At 44.3% G+C, this 18653-nt stretch overlaps 1 protein-coding gene across 1 annotated transcript in view; it reads right to left on the bottom strand.

Annotated features, from left to right (window-relative positions):
* LOC137362408 (probable G-protein coupled receptor 139) overlaps positions 1-16915 on the bottom strand; it is a gene marked incomplete at its 5' end in the record, with an annotated part of 28700 nt that extends 11785 nt beyond the window's left edge. Inside the window, 2 exons of the mRNA XM_068026815.1 lie at positions 10011-10187; positions 16897-16915. Of these exons, the coding sequence (XP_067882916.1) occupies positions 10011-10187; positions 16897-16915 (196 nt within the window). The remainder of the gene's footprint in view (positions 1-10010; positions 10188-16896) is intronic.
* Positions 16916-18653: the final 1738 nt, after the last annotated feature.

Raw genomic sequence — 18653 nt, 5'->3', positions numbered from 1 at the left:
ATGGATAAAAGCTAGGTCAAAGAGTTGTTTTAAGGAGGAAAGCTAGGTATAAAGATGGAGGGGTGGAGGGAGGGAAATCCTGAAGTTAGGGCTTTGGCAACCGAAGGCACGGTCAATAATGGTGGATCAATTGAAATCAGTGATGTTAAAGTGTGCAATTATCTCACAGAGTTGCAAGATGGAGGATATTACAGCGATAGGGATGGGCAAGGCCATGGAGGGATTTGAAATGAAGGATGTGAATTTTAGTATCAAGAGGCCGCTTGAATGGGAACCAATGCAGACCAATGAGCATAGCAGTCATGGGGAATAGAACTTGATGGAGTTAGGACACGAGCAGCAGAGTTCTTAATCATCTCAATTGTATAGAGTGTAGAATGTTCGACTCCAGCCTGGAGTGTATGGGAATAGTTAAGTTTGCAAGGAACAAAGACACGAATGATGCTTTTGGGAGCAGGTGGCTTTGACAGGGAGGACGTCAGTTGACACTATGGAAGGTTAAATAGGCGCTCTTCGTGCTGGCGTGATTATGTGATCAGAAGTTCATCTCGAGGTCTCATATTGCACCAGGGTTGTGATAAGTATGTATAATATCAGGCAGTGCCAGGCAGAGGGATGAAATATGTCGCCAGGGAAGGGATTTTGAATTGGGGACCGAAAACAATGGCTTCAGTCTTCCCAATGTTTAATTGGTATGACTGATGTGGGAGGAAGTACATTTTGGTAGGGGTGAAAGAGGAGAGACAAAACAAACTAAATTATTCAACTTTAAAGAACGTTGACGAGCAGAGAGCCCTTAGGGTGTTTGTACGCAACTCATTGAAGGTGGCAGGACTTGATAAGAAAGCAGTTAATAAAGCAGATAGTAACATCGATTTTATAGATAGAAGCATCGAGTACATAAGCCAGGATGTTATGCTAACCCTAAATACAAGTATACATACTTTCGCCCCAGGCTGCCTGAAGTATTGCGTCCAATGCTGCGGACCAAGAGTTTGACCAGCACAATTCTTGGGATCATGGTTACAGTTATGTGATTAGACTGGAGAAGTTGAGATTGTTCTCCTTTGAGTAGAGACGTTTAAGAGCAGATTTGGTAGAGGTGTTTCACATTATGAAGGGGTTAGATTGATTAGAGTAAGAGGAACGGCTTACAATGTCTGAAGAGTCGATCACCAGAAGACATAGATGTAAGGTGAATGGAAAACGAAAAATAAGGACAAAGGAGCAGGAATAGGCCATTCCACTCATCGTGCCTGCTCTACCATTCAATGTGATCATGGCGGATCATCCACTTCAATGCCTTTTGCGCACACTATCATCATATTCCTTTATGTCATTGCTTTAGATGGCTATGAATCTCTGCTTTGAAGATACTCAATGACTGAGCTTCCACAGCCCTCTGGCGTCGAGAATTCCAAAGATTCACAACCCTCTCAGTGAAGATATTTCTCCTCATCTCTGTCCTACGTGGCCCCTTATTTTGAAATTCTTCCCCCTCGTTCGACAATCCCCAACCAGGGGAAACATCATAGCTGCATCTACCTGTCTATCCCTTCAAGTACTTCGTAAGTTTCAATGAGATCACCTCCCATTCTTCGAAACTCTAGGTAATACAGGCCCAGTTTCTCCAAACTCTCTTCACTGGACAGTCCCGCCATCCCCGGAACAAGTCTGGCGAACTTTCGTTGCGCTCTGTCTGTGGCAATAATACCTTTCCTAAGGTAAGGGGACCAAAACTGCACAAAGTACTCCAGGTGCGGTCAAACAAAGGTTCTATGCAACTGAAGCAAGACTTTGATATTCCTGTACTGAACTCCTCTTGTGATAAAGGTTAAAATACCATCAGACTTCCTAATTTCTTGCTGCACCTGCATATTAGCTTTAAGTGATGGAAAGATGAGGACACCCAGGTCATTTTGTACATCTACACTTTCTAACCCCAGATGGGACATGAGAAAAATCTACTTATGCAACGAGTGGTTAGGATTTAGAAAGCGCTGCCTGATGTTAATATAGAAACATAGAAAAATAGGAGCAGGAATAGGTCATTCGGCCCTTCGAGCCAGCACCGCCATTCAATACGATCATGGCTGTTCATCCAAACTCGGGACCCTGTTCCCGCTTTCTTCCCATATCCCTTGATCCATTTAGCCGTAATAACTAGAACTAACACTTTCTTGAATATATTTAATGATTTGCCTTCAACTGTTTTCTGTGGTTGAGAATTACACAGGTTCACCACTCTCTGGGCGAAGAAATCCCTCCTCAGCTCAGTCCTAAATGGCTTACCCCTTATCCTTCGACTGTGAACCCTGGTCTAGCACTCACCGACAATTGAGAACATCCTTCCTGCATCTAGTCTATCCACTCCTGTCAGAATTTTTAGTGTTTCAATGACATCCCTTCTCATTCTTCCAAACTCTAACGAATACAAGCATAATCGACCCAACCTCTCTTCATATGTCAGTCCTGCCATCCCAGGAATCATTCTGGTGAACCTTCGCTGCATTCCCTCCATAGCACGAACATCCTTCCTCGAAAAGGAAACAATACTCCAGATGTTGTCACAGCAAGACTTGTATAATTGCAGCAAAACACCCTTGTTTCTGTATGGAATCCTCTCGCTATGAAGGCCAACATACCATTTGCCTTCTGAACTGCCTGTTGCACCTGCATACTTACATTCAGCGACTGGTGCATAAGGACACTCATGTCACGCTATACCTCCCCCTTTCCCAATCTGTTACAGTTCTGCCTCTGTTTTCGTCACCAAAGTAGATAACCTCACATTTCTCCACATGATACTGCATCTGCCATGTATTTCCCCACTCACTCAACCTGTCCAAATCACACTTGCACTTCTCTGCATCCTACTCACAGCTTACACTCCCACCCAGCTTTGTGTCGTCAGCAAACTTGGATATATTACATTCCGAAGAAGAGTCACTGACCCGAAACGTTTACTCTGCTTCTCTTTCCACAGATGCTGCCAGACCTGCTGAGTGATTCCAGCATTTCTTGTTTTTGTTTCAGATTTCCAGCATCCGCAGTATTTTGCTTTTATATTACATTTAATTCCCTCATCTATATCATTAATATATATTGTGAATAACTGGGGTCTTCGCACTGATCCTTACGGTACCCTCGTAGTCACTGCCTGCCACTCGGAAAAAGACTCATTTATTCCTACTCTTTGTTTTCTGAATGCCAACCAGTTCTCTATCCATGTCAGTACGTTACCCCCAATCCCATGTGCTTTAGGTTTCCACATTGTAATGTGGAAACTTATCGAAAGCCTTGTGAATGTCCAAATACACCACATCCACTGGTGCTCCCTTATCAATTCGAACACGGTGGTGGATACAGATTAACCAGTAGCTTCCAAAGGGGATTTGGATAAATATTTTCAGGAGGCAAATAATCACGGATAGTGGGAGAGAGCCGGTCAGTGGGATGCACTGGAATTAAAAGACGTTTGATGAAGTAGCAGACAATAGTCTTGTTACCAAAATTGAAACATATCGGATTAAAGGGCCAATGGTAGTATGGCTCGGAAATTCGATGAGCGACAGATAGCATGAGTGAACTGTTGCTTCTCAGATCGGCGGGGAGTATTGGCCAGGGATAGTATTGCATCAACTGCTCTTTTAATGCATGTTAATGCCACGGACTTGCGTACACAGTGGATAATTCTTAAGTTTTCAACTGGCATGATATTTGGAACTGTTAATAAACTGTGAGGGGATACCAACCGACTTCAGGAGGATCGCGAGCGACTGGTGATATGGGCAGGCACCTGGCAGAAGCAACTGAACGCAGACATATTTTGGAAGGAAATATGAGGGAAGGCAATGTAAAATAAAAGGTACCATTTCAAAGCGGGTACAGGAACAGAGAGACCTGGGTTGTACGCACATGCATCTTTGAAGGTGGCCAGACAAGTTGAGAGGTCTGCTAGAAATGCACATAGTTTCCTAGCTGTACAAAACGAGACATAGAGCAATGGAAGTCAGGAAGAAATGTTTATCTTTTATACATCATTGGTCAGCCCAAAACTGGAGAATTGTGTCCAATTCTGAATACTAACATTTTGAAAGGATGTCGAGGATAAAAGCACAATACTGTGGATGCTGGAAATCAGAAACAGAAACAGAAAATGTTAGAAATACACAGCAGGTCTGGCAGCATTTGTAGAGGGAGAAACAAAGATAACGTTTGAGGTCGATGCCTTTTCATCAGAAATTGCTAGAACTTCGTGAAGATGCAGACTGGTTTACCAGAATGATTCCAGCGATCTGGAACTTCATTTAGTTGGAGAGATTAGAGAAGCTGTGGTTGTTCTCTTTCGAGCAGGGAAAGGTAAGGGAAGATTTCATACACACAGATTTTCAAAGTCATGAAGGGTATTGACAAAGAAGTTAATGCAAAACTGTTACCATTGCCAGAAAGTTTGGTATTAAGAAGGCAAAGATTGAAAGTAAATGGCAGAGGTCCAGAGGTGAAAGGAGGAGATTTCTCTTCCAGAGCGAGTAGCTGGGATCTGGAATTCACTGCCCGAAAATATAGAGTCATAAAGACATAGCAATAAGCCATTCGGCCATCAATCCATTCAGGCTCTCTGCAGAGAAATCTGGTCAGTCCCATTTCTTTGCTTTATTCCCGTTGTTGTGTAAGTATATTTCCATCAGGCATCCATTAAAATTCCTTTTGAAATCATGTATTGTCCCCACTTCCAGCACCCTCATAAACAGCAAGTTCCAGTTTACAACCACTCGCTGCATTAAAAAAGACATCCTTGCAACTTCTGCTGAAACCTTAAATCAGTCTCCCCTGGCCCTGGTACCATCAGGTAATGGGAACAGCTTTGCCGTGTCTGGCTTACCATAATATTGTGTGCCTCGATCGAATCACCCCTCAATCTCCTTTGTTTCAAGGAGAACAGCACGAGCTTCTACACCCAAGCCTTGTAAGTAAAATCACTGATCCTTGGAACCATTCTGGTAAATCTTCTCTGCACACACACAAAGACCCGCACATCCTTTTCAATGTGTGGCGAACACAACTGGACACAATACTTTAGTGGGGACCTAACCAGTGTTTTATGCAGGGTCAGCATAATTTCTCTGATTTTGTACTCAATGCCACATTTTGATGAAGCACAAGGTCACATACGCTTTACTAACTATTGTCACAATATGCACCGTCCTCTTCAAATATAGATGCACAGGAATACCTCCAGTTGCCTCTATCCCTGTACACTGCTGAGAACTGTGCAATGTAGTCTATATTGCCTATTGTTAACCCTTCTGCCAAAATACATCACCTCACTCTTCTGTCTATTAAATTGCATATCTCACTTGCCTGCCTGTTTTTCTAGGTTATCCACGTAATGTTATCGTCTATTGGCACCATCTTCACTTTCTTCCACAATCCAAGATTCTTTCTTTCTTTCTTTCTTTCTTTCTTTCTTTCTTTCTTTCTTTCTTTCTTTCTTTCTTTCTTTCTTTCTTTCTTTCTTTCTTTCTTTCTTTCTTTCTTTCTTTCTTTCTTTCTTTCTTTCTTTCTTGCTTCCTTGCTTTCTTTCTTCCTTTCATCATTTCTTCCTATCTATCTATTATTCATCTATCCATATCTGTCTATCTATCGACCTATCTATCTATCTATCTATCTATCTATCTATCTATCTATCTATCTATCTATCTATCTATCTATCTAAAATAAAAGCAAAATACTGCGGATGCTGGAAATCTGAAACAAAAACAAGAAATGCTGGATTCACTCAGCAGGTCTGGCAGCACCTGTGGAAACAGTTAACTGAACTGCCGGACTGAACATTGAGTTCAATAATTTCAGAGCATGACAACCCCCCACTTTACTTTCATTTTTAGTCATTTTTAGTTATTTTTTCTTCCTTCTTTTTTTTTTTACATTCCTTTTTACATTTTTTACAATCTTTTTTTGCATTTATTTCATTTCATCTTAGTTTGTTCAGTTTGCTTACCCACTGTTTTTTTCAGGTTGTTTTTCTTCAGGTTTGCACTTGCTGCTGTTCAATATTCAGTATATTCACACCTAATCTGTACTAATGCTTTGTCTTTCAACACACCATTAACATATTGTTTGCCTTTGCTCCGTGACCTTTTGGTCAGCTATGTGGCCTGGTCCAATCTGCACCTTCTCCTTTGTTATCTCTTGCCCAACCCCCACCTCACTTGTTTATAATCTGTGACTTTTCTAATATTTGTCAGTTCCGAAGAAGGGTCACTGACCCGAAACGTTAACTCTGCTTCTCTTTCCACAGATGCTGCCAGACCTGCTGAGTGAATCCAGCATTTCTTGTTTTTGTTTCTATCTATCTATCTATCTATCTATCTATCTATCTATCTATCTATCTATCTATCTATCTATCTATCTATCTATTTATCTATCTATCCATCTATCAATCCATCTGTACATTGTTACGGTCAGGTAAGGAGGCTCGAAGGGCTACCCTTTTTTCCATCTCCCTGTCTGAACACAACAGGTCTATTTCTTTTTATTAAAGTAGATGTACTGGCCAATTCAGTAGTTATTTGATTACTTGCATGCAATCATCATAAATTGAACAAATCTGGAAGGTTTTCTTGAGTTTAACAAAGAAAGAGGTTAACTTTGTTGTACTAAACAGAACTAATGAAAATAATAAATAACGCACCAACTTTCACTCGCTCACACACAGACAGACACACACACACACACACACACACACACACACACACACACACACACACACACAAGGATTACAGACAGACACACAGCACACAGACTGGCGAAAGGTAGATTGGTTGAGTTAGCGTCCTTAGAAAATAGTTCTGTGGGGTTTGGTGATTTGGCTGTCTTCCAGCTGACTTTGGTGTTCTGATGCTTTTAGTTTTGAGAGGTAGATGATTGGTTTGGTTGATCTCCTGGAGACACCGATGCGGGAGATTTCCTCCAACAGGGTTTCTGACTGCAGCTGGAGGATGCAAAGGTCAACAGGCAGAGTTCGATGCTTGTAAACCAAAATGAAGAGAGAGAGAGAAAGGCCTTTCAGAGTCTAGAAGCTACTCATTGCTGCTATGGACATGGTAGTATTGTTTCCAGTCTGGCAAAAAACGACAGATAGTTCTTTTAAACATCCTGTGTCTTGGTTCTTGATCGGATGAGCAGGCATTTCATCTCGACATCACAGGCCTTGCAACGTAGTATACTATAGGATAGAGTGTTGCAAGTTAGGTGGCCATCTTTAGCTGCCAGCAAAATCATCCTTCACCTGTTCTCTTTCAAAATTCTTCAAAAAATAAAGATTCTAATCTCCAGTCAGAGGATTAAAGAAATTGAGCAAAGCAAGTTGGTGTGACTATCTCTCTCTCTGTCTCTCCTTGAGCTTCAATTCTGTCAACCATCCTTTCTAAGTGACACTTCGTGAAACTCGTTCTTAAAATCCATATGGTCAGCACCATCGCCTTCTCTTCATCAACGTTCACTGTTGCACAGACAAAAAAAAATCCATGATATTTGTCAAGCACGCTCTGCCTTTTACAAATCCGTGCTGACTATCTTCAATAAGCTGTGCCTGCTAATTTTATCCTTGGTTATTCTTCGGAACACCTTACCCAACACTGATGTTAAAATGACTGGGTGCTAGATATGTCCTTGCACCCTCTCTCAAGTGTCACGTTGTCCCATCCCCAGTCCTGTAGCCTCTTTACCCGTATCTAGAGAAGATTGGAAGATTATGGAAAGCCCTTCCACTATCTCCACCCCGACTTCTTTGGCAACCTGTGGTGAAAGCTACCCAAACCAGTTATCACATCCACTTTAATCATTGTCAGTCTTTCCATTACAACGAACCTATCAATTTTCACTCCATCCATTACCTCTCCCATCTCTGCTTCTACCTATTTTCTGTCCGCAGCATCTTCTTTCGAAATCCCCAATGCAAAAGTACTCATTTAGTGATCTAGCCTTGCTCTGTTCTCTAAGCCTATAATCACCCTATTTTTCCCTAGTAAGCTACACAGCGCCCCCTGCTACCCAATGACTATGCATATGCAAAATAAGATTTTTGGCTTCCCTTCCATGTTGACTACCATTTTATCCTCATTTTCTCTCTTTGCGAGTCTGATTTTCCTCTCTCAACATGTTCTATTTGACCTGGTTCTGAATTGAAGACTTCACCTGATATGCATCACGCACCCTTTTTTGTTTCATCGTATTCTCCATCTCCCCTGTCAGCCAAGAAGCCCTGGCTTTGATTTCACTGCAGTTCGCCCTTTTTGGAATGTACCTCGCCTTTACCTGCAGCATCTGCTCCGTGAAGTTCACTCATTGTTCCATTATATTTTGTTCCTGTCAGTCTCTGGTCACATTTTATAATTTAAAAATAGATCCTTTCACATCCCAATGAATTAGACCTCTTCCAGCCTGGAATTGCCTGAGATTGTCCCTTGCTCTTCCCTATTACGAGTCTAAAACTCATAATGAATTAACCACTCTTGGACAAGTGTTCCACATGGAGACCAGCTTCACATAGCCCACATCATTCCCCAGCTCCAGATCCTAGTTGGGCCGAGAGCATCCAGGTCAAGGACGTTTTCCTGAACATATTTCAAATAATCCTCCCCTTTCTTTCCATTTACTCTTAACACGATCCCAAACGATATTTGGGTACTTTAAACCCCAATTTTACTCCATATTCCAATTGCACCTCTGTGACTTCCCTAAAGATTTGCTCCTCACTATTTGAACGCCTATAAAATAGCCCCAGGATTGTGATCAAATGCGTTTTCCTTCTGAACGCCAACCAAGTGAATTCTGTCCTTGCTCCCTCAAGGGCATCCTGTTTTTTCCAACAATAAGATGTCTTCTATAGTCAGTGCTGCCACCACACCTCCATTTTTTCCTTTCCTATCGTTTCTGAACACTTTGCATCCTTAAATAATAAGCACTATGACCTCATCATTTTATGCCACGTTTCTTTTAGTGCTGCTACACCACATTCCACATGGTCATTTGTCCTTTTAGCTCACTAATCTTATACTCCACACTTAGACGTTTACATACATTCATTGTGAACTTCTCTTTTCATTCCTCAGAGTCCATCTCAGTCCATTCCTATATAACAGACTACTACTCTCTTCTCTACCACTATACAACACGTTCACTTTATGCCTTTCATTCACATACTGCTAGACACACTCTGATTGAAGCTTTAAATTTCCCACCTGCTGGTTTATGATAATGTACCAGTTTCGGAGAAATACTCACCAATCAATCACTAAGCTGCTTTCCTGTCACGTCACACTGTGTTTATTTTTTTGTCAACACAGTCAGCTTGCTCTGAACCAGCACCCAGACCTTTCATCTTCCCACCGTTCTCTCTGTGTTCTCACTCTCAATGCAGCTCTGTCACCAGTATTCCCCCCCCCCCCCAACCAGGCTCGCTATGATATTGCTCTCGGTGCTGCACTGCCACCACTCTTTTAACCATTCTGCCGGTCTCACAATGTGTTGTGCGGCATGAGAGGATGTCGTTTTGTTTAAAGGAAATGCCAATGAGTTGATGAATTCGCTATTATTGACACCCACATGAGCCCATTACACCTCTTCTGGCATTGCCGGCAGGTATTCGGCGCTGGACTCTTGCATTGACCTCCCTGGGCACCTTCTCCCATTGGCATTGGCAGCAGTTCCTTGAGGGTCTCCAACCCCTACACCCCCAAGAAATCATTGTCTCTCACCTCCTTTCAACCTCCATGACTTCGCTCCCCAGTACTAAATCAGTGAACCGCGAACCTCTACCGTATTCCATTTGCCTTGTCTCCATTGCATTGTTCATAGTCAGCAGCAGCAGCCTGCTGTGATTCAGTGGATGTAGAGATTTAATGAGGGGAAACATCAGCTGCAAGGATGAAAAAGTAAATTGCAAGAACAGTAATGCAGTTAAACATGGTTTCTAGAATTAATAACGGGATAGAAAGACTAACCAGGAACGCCAACAATTGCAAGGAATGGATAGTAAATGTAGCAAATAATTTCAAGTGCGTATTTAATCCGATATTCTAATGGTAGCAAATCGTAATACGTGGAAAGATAGTGAAGATCCGAGGATAAACTCCTGTCCATTCTTGTAATATTCCAATCCATTGTTCTCAGTGTCTGATCTATCCACTTCCTGTTTCTGAAGCCGCTGATCACTGTTCGTGCTGAAGCTGCTGGTCCTACTAATATTATGGGATAACACATTGAAAGGAGTCCCTTATTAATAGAAGAGGGAAACTCTCCAGTGACACAATTAGGATCCATGGAGACTGATGTTAATCACATTCACTGAACAAATAGATTCAGTTAACCCATTCCAATGTAATACCATTTGTGAAACAACAAAATTGAACGTTTACAAGTTCTGGATGGGATGTTGGAGGGTTGTTGTAAGAACAAATGTTGGAAATAACAGAGACATTGGCCTCTTTCAATCCTCCTTGGACCTATCAGTGGTACAAGATCATTGGAGAGTTACAAATGTTCGAGCTTGTTCATAAAATGCGCGAGAGATGAACCCCGTAACCACCACCAGTCAGCTTAACGTCGATGAAACACTGGGAAAAGTTTTAGAGTTTATAATCTGGGACAAAATAATTTGTGGTTTGGAAAAGAATAAAATGAGTTTCCAAATGTCAAGCAGCACAGAAATGGTAATACAAAATCGTGTATGGCAAATGTGATCGAGTCATTTAATAATGTAATGGAGAAGGTTGATGAGGGTAGCATGGTTGATGTAATATACATTGGCTTTCTAAATGCGTTTGATTAAGTGCCATTTAATAGACCACTTAGAAAAACTGAAACCCAGAATTAAAGGGGCACTCTGGGTATGACACTGACTAAGGGGATAAAGAAGGTGTGAGTGGTTGTTGTCCAGACAGAAGGGGAGTATTTTATTTATTTTATTTCGAGATACAGCACTGAAACAGGCCCTTGGGCCCACCGAGTCTGTGCCGACCATCAACCACCCATTTATACTAATCCTACACTTATCCCATAATCCTTCCACATCCCCATCTGTTCTTATGTTCCCCTACCACTTACCGACACTAGGGGCAATTTATAATGGCCAATTTACTTATCAAGCTGCATGTCTTTGGTGGTGGGAGGAAACTGGAGTACCCGGCGAAAACTCACGAAAACACAGGGAGAACTTGCAAACTCCACACAGGCAGTACCCAGAATTGAACGCGGGTCGCTGGAGCTGTGTGAATGTTAGCGGGAATGAATCTGGAAGAATCACTCGACACTCAGGTCTTCTACAATGTCAGACAGTTTATTGAGTTACGCCAGCGGGGAGCAGGTCACTGGGCTGTCCAGATGCCTCTCCATTGAACAAAGGAAAATCATCCATACTTATACATTATTCAAACAGTTACTCAGCCCATCCTGGCTGGACGTGATCCAATCATAACCGTTATTGATTACATACATTACACATATTACCAATTAGATTATTCATTACGCATCATGTGGCTACGTGATCAGCTCACAGCAAGCCCCGATCATCTTGTGATGTTTCCCAAACCCCCTTATCAACTATCCTTGAGTCTTCACAATGAATCATTCTACCTTTATCAAGCTTGCATTCCTGATTGCTTCGTGCAGTCTGCAGTTACACAAAGCAGCTGTCTTATACACTGATATGAGGGGGCCTCCTTGGTCAGGCTAATTGCCTGTGCTAAGCAGTACCATGCTCGAGGCTGCAAGCTAACTAACTTGTCCCACAATGCCTTGGGTAAATACTCCATTTTGTAACAATATGTGGCTATACTTTCAACTTGTATATGAGTAGATATATATATTATTTTGGGCCTCCTTATCTCGAGAAACAATGGATACTCACATGGAGGAGGTCAGTGGTTTGTGAAGCAGCACCTGGAGTGGCTATAAAGGCCAATTCCAGAGTGACAGGCTCTTCCACAGGTGCTGCAGAGAAATTTGTTTGTCGGGGCTGTTGCACAGTTGTCTCTCCCCTTGCGCCTCTGTCTTTTTTCCTGCCAACTGCTAAGTCACTTCGACTTGCCACATTTTAGCCCTGTCTTTATGGCTGCCCGCCAGCTCTGGCGAACGCTGGCAACTGACTCCCACGACTTGTGACCAATGTCACAGGATTTCATGCCGCGTTTGCAGACGTCTTTGAAGCGGAGACATGGACGGCCGGTGGGTCTGATACCAGTGGCGAGCTCGCTGTACAATGTGTCTTTGGGGATCCTGCCATCTTCCATGCAGCTCACATGGCCAAGGCATCTCAAGCGCCGCTGACTCAGTAGTGTGCACAAGCTGGGGATGTTGGCCACCTCAAGGATTTCTGTGTTGGAGATACTGTCCTGCCACCTGATGCCAAGTATTCTCTGGAGGCAGCGAAGATGGAATGAATTGAGACATTGCTCTTGGCTGACATATGTTGTTCAGGCCTTGCTGCCATGGAGCAAGGTACTGAGGACACAGGTCTGATACACTCGGACTTTTGTGTTCCGTGTCAGTGCGCCATTTCCCCACAGTCTCTTGACCAGTCTGGACATAGCAGTGGAAGCCTTACCCATGCGCTTGTTGACTTCTGCATCTGCAGACAGGTTACTGGTGATAGTTGAGCCTAGGTAGGTGAACTCTTGAACCACTTCCAGAGCGTGGTCGCCAATATTGATGGATGGAGCATTTCTGATGTCCTGTCCCATGATGTTCGTTTTCTTGAGGCTGATGGTTAGGCCAAATTCATTGCAGGCAGCCGAAAACCTGTCGATGAGACTCTGCAGGCACTCTTCAGTGTGAGATGTTAAAGCAGCATCGTCAGCAACGAGGTGTTCCCTGATGAGGACTTTCCGTACTTTGGACTTCGCTCTTAGACGGGCAAGGTTGAACAACCTGCCCCCTGATCTTATGTGGTGGAAAATTCCTTCTTCAGAGGATTTGAACGCATGTGAAAGCAGCAGGGAGAAGAAAATCCCCAAAAGTGTGGGTGCAAGAACACAGCCGTGTTTCACACCACTCAGGATAGGAAAGGGCTCTGATGAGGAGCCACCATGTTGAATTGTGCCTTTCATATTGTCACGGAATGAGGTGATGATACCTAGTAGCTTTGGTGGGCATCCAATCTTTTCTAGTAGTCTGAAGAGACCATGTCTGCTGACGAGGTGAAAGGCTTTCGTGAGATCAATGAAATCAATGCAGAGGGGCATCTGTTGTTCACGGCATTTCTCATGCATCTGACGAAGGGAGAACAGCATGTCAACGGTCGATCTCTCTGCACGAAAGCCACACTGTGCCCCAGGGTAGACGTGCTCGGCAAGCTTCTGGAGCCTGTTCAGAGCGGCTCGAGCAAAGACTTTCCCCACTATGTTGAGCAGGGAGATTCCACGGTAGTTGTTGCAGTCACCGCGGTCACCTTTCTTTTTATAGAGGGTGATGACATTAGCATCGCGCATGTCCTGGGGTACTGCTCCCTCGTCCCAGCACAGGCATAGCAGATATAGATATTCACGAGGATTATATGAATCTACTTACTCAAATAACATTTAAACATTATAATGTTTGCGGCAGATGCCTCTGCGCTTTGGAGTGTTCTTCAACAGGCTGTTAGGTGCGAACCACTGCGCACTGTGCCGAGTATTTCCTGGTGTTCCCCAGGCATCTGTAGTGGGGCTCCTGTTCGTTTTGACACATATGAATGACATAGACATATATGTGTATATATACATACATACTTACATCAAACGCTTAATTTCAACGTTTGCAGATGACAGGAACTCGGAAGTGTAAACCATTAAGAGGATAGTAGCAGGTTTGAAGAGGCCATAGACATATTAGTAAAAGAGGAAGTCGCACGGCAAATGAAATATAATGCAGAAGAGTGTCAAGGACATAATCTGGAGTGCGTATGAGAAGAGGCAATATAAACTACATGGTACTATTTTGAAAGGGGTCCCCTTGGTGAGTGGATGCACACACGCACTTCGTTCTCACTGGAAGGAAGTATTGATAGTATTGTAAAAACTACATCCAGGATGTTAGGCCTTGTAAGTAAAGACATGGGGGAAATGTCTTTGGGCTTTTAAGGCTGGATTCATGCCGAGCAGGTTGTCTTAATTAGGTGGGAGGTGATATTTCGATCTGCGATGAGGGGTTCAAATGTGGAGATGAAGTCAGTGGCTTGTTTGTGGCGGGTCGTGCCTCACACCATCCTATGGCGTGTTTCAATATTTAATATATGTACATGTCAGGAACACCTTACAATTAACTGAAGTTGGTTGCTACCTGCCGGATTCAGTCAGTGCCGCATCGGAATCTCATGGCACTCGGTTCACGTTCATTTAAAGTTGTATTTTGTTCTGTGGTCGCTAGTTTTCTTTCTTGAACTCTTTGACACAATGAAAGGTAGCATTAAGGTGAATTGTTGTCGGGGAGGGGTGTGGCGGTGTTGAGAAGTTAGAGTTTTGGTCCCTGGAGGTGCAGAGCAGGTAAGGGCCTAGTATTCAGAGTGTAGTTTTGGTGTTGTTTGGAGTGTGGGGTTACAACAGTTAATGCAGATGAGCTGCATGATGGCCCATGAAGGGAGGGGTCAACATTTTCAAAGTTGGGCTGCTGTGTGGAGAACACAGGGTGCTGGCCGGTGGAGGGAACGGTCACAGTCATCGGGGGTCGTATGATTAGATAGGGGCAGATCCATGTCATAGTCAGGCTGGTGCCTCAAAAATATCTGGGAGCTGTGAGTCTTGTGAAATATATTCATCACAGTTCCCTGGAAAACGAGCACCGACATGCATGCTTTTTCACCGGTGGTATTTCTTTTCCGAAGGTAAGCAGGCAGGTGAAACATGTGATAAAAAAGGCAAATGGTAGGTCGGCCTTCTTCGCGAGAGGATTCGAGTACATGAGCAGAGATGTGTTGCTGCAATTATATCGGGCATTGGCGCGGCCACACCTGGAATATTGTGTGCACTTTCAGTCTCCTTATCTGAGGAAGGAAGATCTTGCAACAGAGCGAATGCAGCGAAGGTTTACCAGACTGATTCCTGAGATGGCGGTACTGACGTAGGAGGAGAGATTGAGTCCGTTAGAATTATATTTACCGGAGTTCAGTAGAGTGAGGGGAGATCTCAAAGAAACCTACAAAATTGTAACAGGAGTTGATAGGGTAGATGCAGGAAGGATGTTCCCAATGGTGGGGGAGTCCAGAACATAGTATAGGAATACGGGGTAAACCTGTTAGGACTGAGATGAGGAGAAATTACTTCAATCATAGAGTGGTGAGCCTGTAGAAATTTCTTCACCCAGTGAGTGGTGAGCCTGTGGAATTCGTTACCACAGAAAGCAGTTGATGCCAAAACATTGTATGTTGTCAAGAAAGAGTTAGAAGTAGCTCTTGGGGCGAAAGGGATCAAGGGAAATGGGGGAATGCAGGAACAGGTTACTGAATTGGATGATTAGCCATGATCATAATGAATGGCGGAGCAGGCTCGACAGGCCGAATGGCCTACTCCTGCTTCTATTTTCTATGTTTCCATGATCACAAACCAGTTGAACGTTCAAAGAGTAATAGCGTTTGAGATTCACAAAGGCAGCAAGCTTGTCCCAGGCAGCTCCAATGGCCACATGAGTGCAGTCAATGATCACCGCCCCTTCCCACCCCCCAGTACTCTATGGAAACGAGCAAAACGAGCAATGACGCCGAAGGCTACTACAGCTGGCTGCTGGGTGACAAGTTATACCCCCTGGGATCATGGTTGATGACGCCAATGAGGCAACCCAAAGCATAGTTAAAGAGTGGTATAATGAAGTCCACGCCTCAACTAGATCCATCATTGAACGCTTCCACAGCCTTGACTTGTCTGCAGGGATTCTGCATTACGCATCAGCAAGGGCCTCAGGAATAGTCATAGTCTTCTATGCATTGCAGAATCTGCTAATGCAACACGGACATCTTTTGCAACAGGACGAGCAGGAGAAGACCAATTTGCTCAGATGAGGATGAGCATGAGGTGGAAGCCATGAATGTGAATAACGCTTTAATGGATGCTAGGGCCAAGCAAAGACGTTTTTCTTATTCATTCATGGGCTGTGGGCGTCGTGGGCCACGCCATCATTTTCTGCCCATCCACCATTTCCCCTTGAGAAGTGGTGGTGAACTGCCTTCTTGAACCGCTGCAGTCCATTTGGAGTAGGTATACCCACAGTGCTGTTATGAAGAGAGTTCCAAGATTTTGACCCAGCGACAGTGAAAGAACGGCGATATTGTTCCAAATCAGGATGGTGTGTGACTTGGAGGGGAACTTGCAGGTGGTGGTGTTCCCATGTATTTTCTGCCTTGCCCTTATTGTTGGTATAGGTCGCAGGTTTGGAAGGTGTGTCTAAGGAGCCTTGGTGCATTGCTGCAGTCCATCTTGTAGATGGTACACACTGCTGCCACTGTGCAGCGGTGGTGGAGGGATTGAATGTTTGTAGATGGCATGCCAATCAAGCGGTCTACTTTGTCCTGGATGGTGTCGAGCTTCTTGAGTGTTGTTGGAGCTGCACCCATCAAGCAAGTGGAGCATATTCCATCACACTTCTGACTTGTGCCTTGTAGATTGTGGACAGGCTTTGGGGAGTTAGGAGGTGTGTTACTCGCCTCAGGATTCCTAGCCTCTGACCTGCTCTTGTAGCCACGGTATTTATATGACTACTCCAGTTTAGTTTCTGGTCAATGGTAGCCCCTAGGATGTTGATAGTGGGGGATTCAGCGATGGTAATGCAGTTGAATGTCAAGGGGAGATGGTTACATTCTCTCTTGTTGGAGATGTTCATTGCCTGGCACTGGAGTGCCACGAATGTTACTTGCCACTTCTTAGCCAAGCCTGGATATTGTCCAGGTCGTGCTGCATTTCTGCACTTCAGTAACCTGAGGAGTCACGAATGGTGCTGAACATTGTGCAATCATCAGCGAACATTCCCACTTCTGACCTTATGGTTGAAGGAAGGTCATTGATGAAGCAGCTGAAGATGATTGGGCCTAGGACACTACCCTGAGGAACTCCTGCAGTGATGTCCTCGAGCTCAGATGATTGACCTTCAAAAACACAACCATCATCCTTTGCGCTAGGTTTGATTCCAGCCAGCGGAGTGTTTTCCCCATGATTCCCATTGACCTCAGTGTTGCTAAGGCGCCTTGATGCCATACTCGGTCAAATGCTGCCTTGATGTCAAGGGCAGTCACTCTCACATCACCTCTTGAGTTTAGCTCTTTTGTCCGTGTTTGAACCAAGGCTGTAATGAATTCAGGAGCTGAGTGGTCCTGGCGGAACCCAAACTGAGCATCACTGAGCAGGCTATTGCGAAGCAAGTGCTGCTTGATGGCACTGTCAATGACACCTTCCTTCACTTTACTGATGATTGAGAGTAGGCTGATGGGGCGGTCATTGGTCGTGTTGGACTTGTCCTGCTTTTTGTGTCCAGGACATACCTGGGCAATTTTCAGCATTGCAGGGTAGATGCTAGTGTGGTAGCTGTACTGGAACAGCTTGGCTAGGGACACGGCAAGTTCTGGAGCACAGGTCTTCAGTACTATTGCCAGAATATTGTCAGGACCCATAGCCTTTGCAGTATCCAGTGCCTTCTGTCGTTTCTTGATATCACGAGGAGTGAATCGAATTGGCTGAAGTCTGGCATCTGTGATGCCGGGGACTTCAGGAGGAGGCCGAGATGGATGATCAACTCGGCACTTCTGGCTTAAGATTATTGCAAATGCTTCAGTCTTATCTTTCGCACTGATGTGCTGGGCTCCCCCATCATTGAGGATGGGGATATTTGTGGAGCCACCTCCTCCTGTTAGTTGTTCAATTGTCCAACACCATTCACGGCTGGATGTGGCAGGACTGCAGAGCTTATATCTGATCCGTTGGTTTTGGGATCGCTTATCTCTGTCTATCGCATGCTGCTTATGCAGTTTGGCACGCAGATAGTCCTGTGTTGTAGCTTCACCAGGTTGGCACCTCATTTTGAGGTATGCCTGGTCCTGCTCCTGGTATGCCCTCCTGCACTCTTCATTGAACCACGGTTGGTCTCCTGCCTTGACGGTAATGTTAGAGTGGGGGATATGCCGGGCCATGAGGTTACAGATTGTGGTTGAGTACAATTGTGTGGCTGCGGTTGGGCAACAGCGCCTCATGGATGCCCAGTTTTGCATTGCTAGATCTGTTCAAATTCTATCCCGTTTATCACGTTGATAGTTTCACACAACACGATGGAAGGTATCCTCAATGTGAAGGCGGAACATCGTCTCCACCAGGACTATGCGGTGGTCACTCCTCCCAATACAGTCATGGACAGAAGCATCTGCAGCAGGCAGACTGGTGAGGACGAGGTCAAGTATGTTTTTCCCTCGTGGTGGTTCCCCTGCCACCTGCCGCAGACACAGTCTCGCAGCAATTTCCTTTAGTACTTGGCCAGCTCGGTTAGTAGTGGTGCGACCAAGCCACTCTTGGTGATGGACATTGAAGTCCCCACCCAGATTACATTTGTGCCCTTGCCACTCTCTGTGTTTCCTCCAAGTGGTGTTCAACATGGAGGAGCACTGAACCTTCAGCTGAGGGAGGGCGGTAGGTGGTAAT

Source organism: Heterodontus francisci, unplaced genomic scaffold, assembly GCF_036365525.1.
Source record: "Heterodontus francisci isolate sHetFra1 unplaced genomic scaffold, sHetFra1.hap1 HAP1_SCAFFOLD_52, whole genome shotgun sequence".
In the NCBI taxonomy this organism is placed as follows: Eukaryota; Metazoa; Chordata; class Chondrichthyes; order Heterodontiformes; family Heterodontidae; genus Heterodontus; species Heterodontus francisci.
The sequence above is the reverse complement of the archived record's forward strand: the minus strand, read 5'-3'. Positions and strand labels throughout refer to the sequence as shown.